The 4,714-nt window shown below is 42.2% G+C and overlaps 1 protein-coding gene across 1 annotated transcript in view; it reads left to right on the top strand.

The window, feature by feature from the left end:
* Window positions 1–684: 684 nt before the first annotated feature.
* The window catches only part of LOC107297377 (sodium-dependent neutral amino acid transporter B(0)AT2-like), a gene marked incomplete at its 3' end in the record, with an annotated part of 26,703 nt that continues 22,673 nt past the window's right edge, over window positions 685–4,714 (top strand). The window contains exons 1-3 of the mRNA XM_029286300.1: window positions 685–880; window positions 2,264–2,421; window positions 3,787–3,907. Coding sequence (XP_029142133.1) covers window positions 685–880; window positions 2,264–2,421; window positions 3,787–3,907 — 475 coding nt within the window. The remainder of the gene's footprint in view (window positions 881–2,263; window positions 2,422–3,786; window positions 3,908–4,714) is intronic.

The following is a 4,714-nucleotide window of genomic DNA, read 5'->3' as shown; positions in this document are numbered from 1 at the left end:
GTCACTGGGTTACGCCAAGAAAGCGTGGCCGACAACACGGGCGGGGCCAGAGACAACGGCGGGGACGAGTATTGGCCATTGGTTCCACCCGTCAGTCAACCACCTCGAGAAGCGAGACCCATTGCAGCGGCCCAAGGACAACCCCGCAGAGGGAAGAGTACCGAGGCAAGAGCTGAACCGAGTCACACAGTTCCCCGCCAATCAACACGAGGGCATCGGCCTCCCACATTTCTGAAGGACTATGTAACCACTATTCATCAAGGACGATAGCAAGAACTTTGAGGGGAGGGGTGTTGTGTTCTTTTGTATTCCCCCCCTTAATCCCCTATGCGCATCCTGATCACCCATTAAGGGTGATTGCCCTTCTCCATCTGCATACAGTTTCATGCCCGTTGCTGGTTGGCTAACTCGCAATGGGGTCTTACCAGCCAATGGAATTGTGTGATTACGAGCCAGGGGAATCCCATAAAAGAGGGCTCCCCTGGCCCAGATGGCAGTCCGGATTTACTTTATGCCTTGCCAATAAACCGAGAGCTGACTGTCACTCGACTCGTATCTTACTGCCTGCGCGATCTAACACAGACTAGTATTGAGGTGTGTGAATTTGCAAGGGGCGTAAGTTCCAGATCACAGTGTGTGCCTGTGTACACATTGGTGTGTTTGGGTCTCATACTGTCTCCCTTGATGGAGAAATCCAAAGCAGACCTAGAAATAACTGGAGACCCTGAGGGTGAATCCAATCAAGATCTTCTGCCTGAGGAACCTGCTACTCGCCCTACCTGGGGATCAAAGGCTCAGTATATCCTTGCCCAGGCTGGCTTTTCTGTTGGACTCGGCAATGTCTGGCGTTTCCCCTACCTGTGTCATCAAAATGGTGGAGGTGAGTTGACTTGGGCAGTTCTGCCAAATTTGGGACTTGGATTCTACTGCAAGATTCTCCCCCTTTTTTCTAAGAAATTATGGCTTCTCACATATGACTCTGAAGTAGCAGCTTATAAAGCTGTTTTTATAATTTGTGTATCTTTATCCTTTTACTACTGTATATGCACGTAATATCTAAAACTTAGATACATAGTCCCCTGTAAATGGAAAAGGAATGATTTTCTGAATTGAAGTACACATTTGAGAAATAGCAAATAGACCACTTTAGCAGTTTGGCCGAAAGCAGGCAGGCAACCGAAGTGGTGCATTTATTACAGAATACATTCTCTACCATTTAGATACTTATTTTTCTGGCAGGAGAATTGGAGACTCTGGATTTTCACAATTTTAGTTATCTAGTTTCCCAGGACAAGCTTACAAGGCCACCGCATGCTCACTTTCCAAACAGTATTGTGTGAAGTTGATCCTTTTGACAGTGAAGAAAATTATCTCCCTTTCTAAAGCATTTGGAAACAATATTTTTAAACAATCTCCTTTTGATGGTAACAACAAATCTATCATACATGTGATCCATTTCATCAGGTTTAAAATGGTCCAACACTTTAAGGCAGTGGTCTCCAATTTTTCGGGCTTGGCGGCCTGATGGGGGAGGGAGAGGGGATGGTTCTGTGTGAGCGGCAGGCGCATGCATGCACAGCCCAATGCTCACACAAATGGAGCTTCATATGCAAGTATTGCTTGCGCGACCCAGTTCTGAACAGGCCATGGCCCGGTAGTGGGCTGAGGCCCAGGGATTGGGGACCCGTGCTTTAAGGGGTATAAATGTCTGGTTAAATAATCTTGCCAGGTGCTTAAGAAAAAAAAGTAGCACAGAAAGACAACAGAGACATAAATGCAAGAGACCTTCAGAATGTGATCTATAAACTATATTCGTCTCTTAAGAGAAATGAAGGCCAACAGCATATTTAAAGGAGAAGATCCATTCTTTAGCAATCAAGGCCAAGATTTGGGGTTTGCTTAACCTGCTTACAGCCAGTTTGGTGTAGTGATTAAGACACTAACCTAGAAACCAGGAGACCCTGAGTTCTAGTCCCACTTTAGGCACAAAGCCAGCTGGGTGACTTGGGCCATTCACTCTCTGTCAACCCTAGGAAGAAATCAGTGGCAAAAAATCTTACCAAGAAAATTGCAGGGATTTGTCCAGGCAGTCACCAGGAGTCAAAAACTGACTTAAAAGGACACATACAAAAAACCAAAAACCTCTGCTAGTTTACTGGCATATCGTCTTTCCCCTTAGTTCAGCCTGATTCAGGAGACTGTCATTTGTGAAATAATTGCCATAATGACTGGAATCCCTAAAATATTGCCTTTTGCTGGACAGGTTCTTTTCTGCTGCTATACCTGCTCCTCCTCGTCGTCATTGGGATCCCTCTCTTCTTCCTGGAGCTGGCAGCCGGGCAGATTATCCGACAGGGCAGCATTGGCGTCTGGAAGCACATCAGCCCCCGCCAAGTAGACATCGGCTTTGCAAGCTGTGTGGTGAGTGCCGTGTCACTGTTCTTCTGAGTCTGATATTTATTTATATGTCTTGAAAAAAAAAGAGGGGGGAAGCCCTTCAGAATAAACCAACCTGTCAGAAAAATATTAATTGGTTAATCTTTCTAGTAATCAAAAGGAACTTTTGATTCTTTCAACCTATTTATTTATTTATGAAATTTGTTTGCTGCCCATCTTGCCAGCTTACAGCCTATATGTCTTCCCTAACCTATGACCCGTTTTTTTGTTACCTCCTGGGAGGTGGCTTCGTAGCATGCGAAGTAGAACAACTAGATTCCCTAATAGCTTTATACCATAAAGTATTAATCTTGTTAACTCTCAAGACTCTTTTTTTCTGCTAACGTATTCTAAATGTATTCTATATATGTGTTTGGGGGGATGTATGTATATATATATGTGTGTGTATGTATATATATATATATATATAGCATATGCGTATGTATGTGCATATGTGTACTTTATATATGTGTATATGTGTGTGTGTGTACATACATACATACATACATACTTTTGAGATCAGACATCAGAATTTCATTTTTTAATGTGCCAGTGTGTTCATAGAAAAAAGTGACAATAAAGGTTATCTTATCTATTGCGTGGAAATGTTTACCCTCTGCTACCTACAAGCATACTCTTATGGTCTAAACAAGAGACTACAAATAGTTCTCGACTTACAACCGGTTGCTTTGCAACAGTTCAAAATTACAGTGGCCACTCAACCTAGTTCTGAAGTTCCAATAGCCAGGAAGGCTCCCCGTGGTCATTTAAACACATTTTGGGTGTGCTCAGCAGTAAGCCTGCATTTAGAGCCATTTGCAGTGTCCCACGATCACACGACCACAATTTGCAAAGGTTTTTTTGCTGAAATCTGACATTTATTTCCAGATTCTAGCAAAAAACAACCCATAGCAAACAATGGGCTTGCTTTGCAACCGCTGCGTCTTCAAATATTTTCAGATTGTGATTGTTTGTAATGTGACAGAAGGGAAAGAACGTATGACTGGTGAACTCTTTTATTAAAAATATTTAATTTGAATTAATGAAAACATAGATGAAATCAAACCTAATTTAGTTTTTATTTTGGACTACTCCCTACAGTTTGGAGTGTAATCCTCAACCTGGAAAAGCTTAGAATGGCCATTCCCTCAGTCTGAAAAAAAGTTGCACGTCTCTGTTTTGGAGAAAAGGTACATTTCAGAAGAAGTTTAGCATGTTCTAAACACATTTCTATTCAAACGTTTTTGACATCATCTGTAGTTTGTAGGCAAATGGTTCCTCTTCATCAAAGCAATTGTATCCATGTCCAGGGACAATATGGAACACTGATTCATTTTGCTTTCCTTTTAGGTGTGTTCTTTTGTTGCCCTATATTATAATGTCATTATGGCATGGAGTCTTTTCTACTTGGGTAATTCTTTCCAGTTTCCCCTTCCGTGGAGTGATTGCCCAGGAGCAGAAAATGAAACAGGTGCAGGTAAGTCGGAACACAGGAAAAAATAGGCATTTGTGGCTTTTTTGGGTTTTGTGGCATCTCTGTATCACAGAATTATGCTGCTTTTAACAAGGATTCCTGCACACAGTTCCCAGTTCCCAACCCTGAACTGTGTGGTGGAGCAATGGTTTAACCAGCTCTTTTCCTCCCAACTTATGGCAAGTTTCAACTTCTCCTAAGGCTCTTTAAAATACTGATATCAAACTATCAGGAGTTGGTTGAGTAGTAGATAAATCCCAACTATGGTTTGACCATTATAGGTTGACTGTAACTCAGATGTGTCTAGTCCATTGGCCACTTGTGGCCCTGGACAGCTAGTAATGCATTCCCACAAGATTGTAAAATGTTAACATTATTATGTGATTTATATACATTAACTATATTACATACTTTATATGCGGCCTAAGACAATTTCTCTTTATTCAGTGTGTGGAGCTAAAAGGTTGGACACCGTGCTTTAGCTCTGATAGAAGTAAGTCTTCATCCTGGTTCATCCAAGCCGGGAATAAATAAGCAAACATGGCGACTGCTTTGGGAAGAAGGTTACAGTTTATTGCAGAAGAAAGATGGTCCTTGCAAGAAGAAGCAGAGGAGAAGAAAGAGAGTGAGCACATGGGTAGAAGGTTTTTTATACCCCCTCTAGCCCTGTTTGGAATAGTTTCCTGTTCCTGTGGCATGAACTTTGAGGATATTTCTGAGTGTTTTTCTAGGCCTTGATATCTGTGGTTTAATCCTATTATCATATCCTGCTTCCCAGGTGATGGGGCTAATGACTCCTAGAGT

The sequence above is a fragment of the Protobothrops mucrosquamatus genome, unplaced genomic scaffold (assembly GCF_001527695.2).
Source record: "Protobothrops mucrosquamatus isolate PMUCROS unplaced genomic scaffold, P.Mucros_1.0 scaffold3269, whole genome shotgun sequence".
Lineage (NCBI taxonomy): Eukaryota > Metazoa > Chordata > Lepidosauria > Squamata > Viperidae > Protobothrops > Protobothrops mucrosquamatus.
The sequence above is the reverse complement of the archived record's forward strand: the minus strand, read 5'-3'. Positions and strand labels throughout refer to the sequence as shown.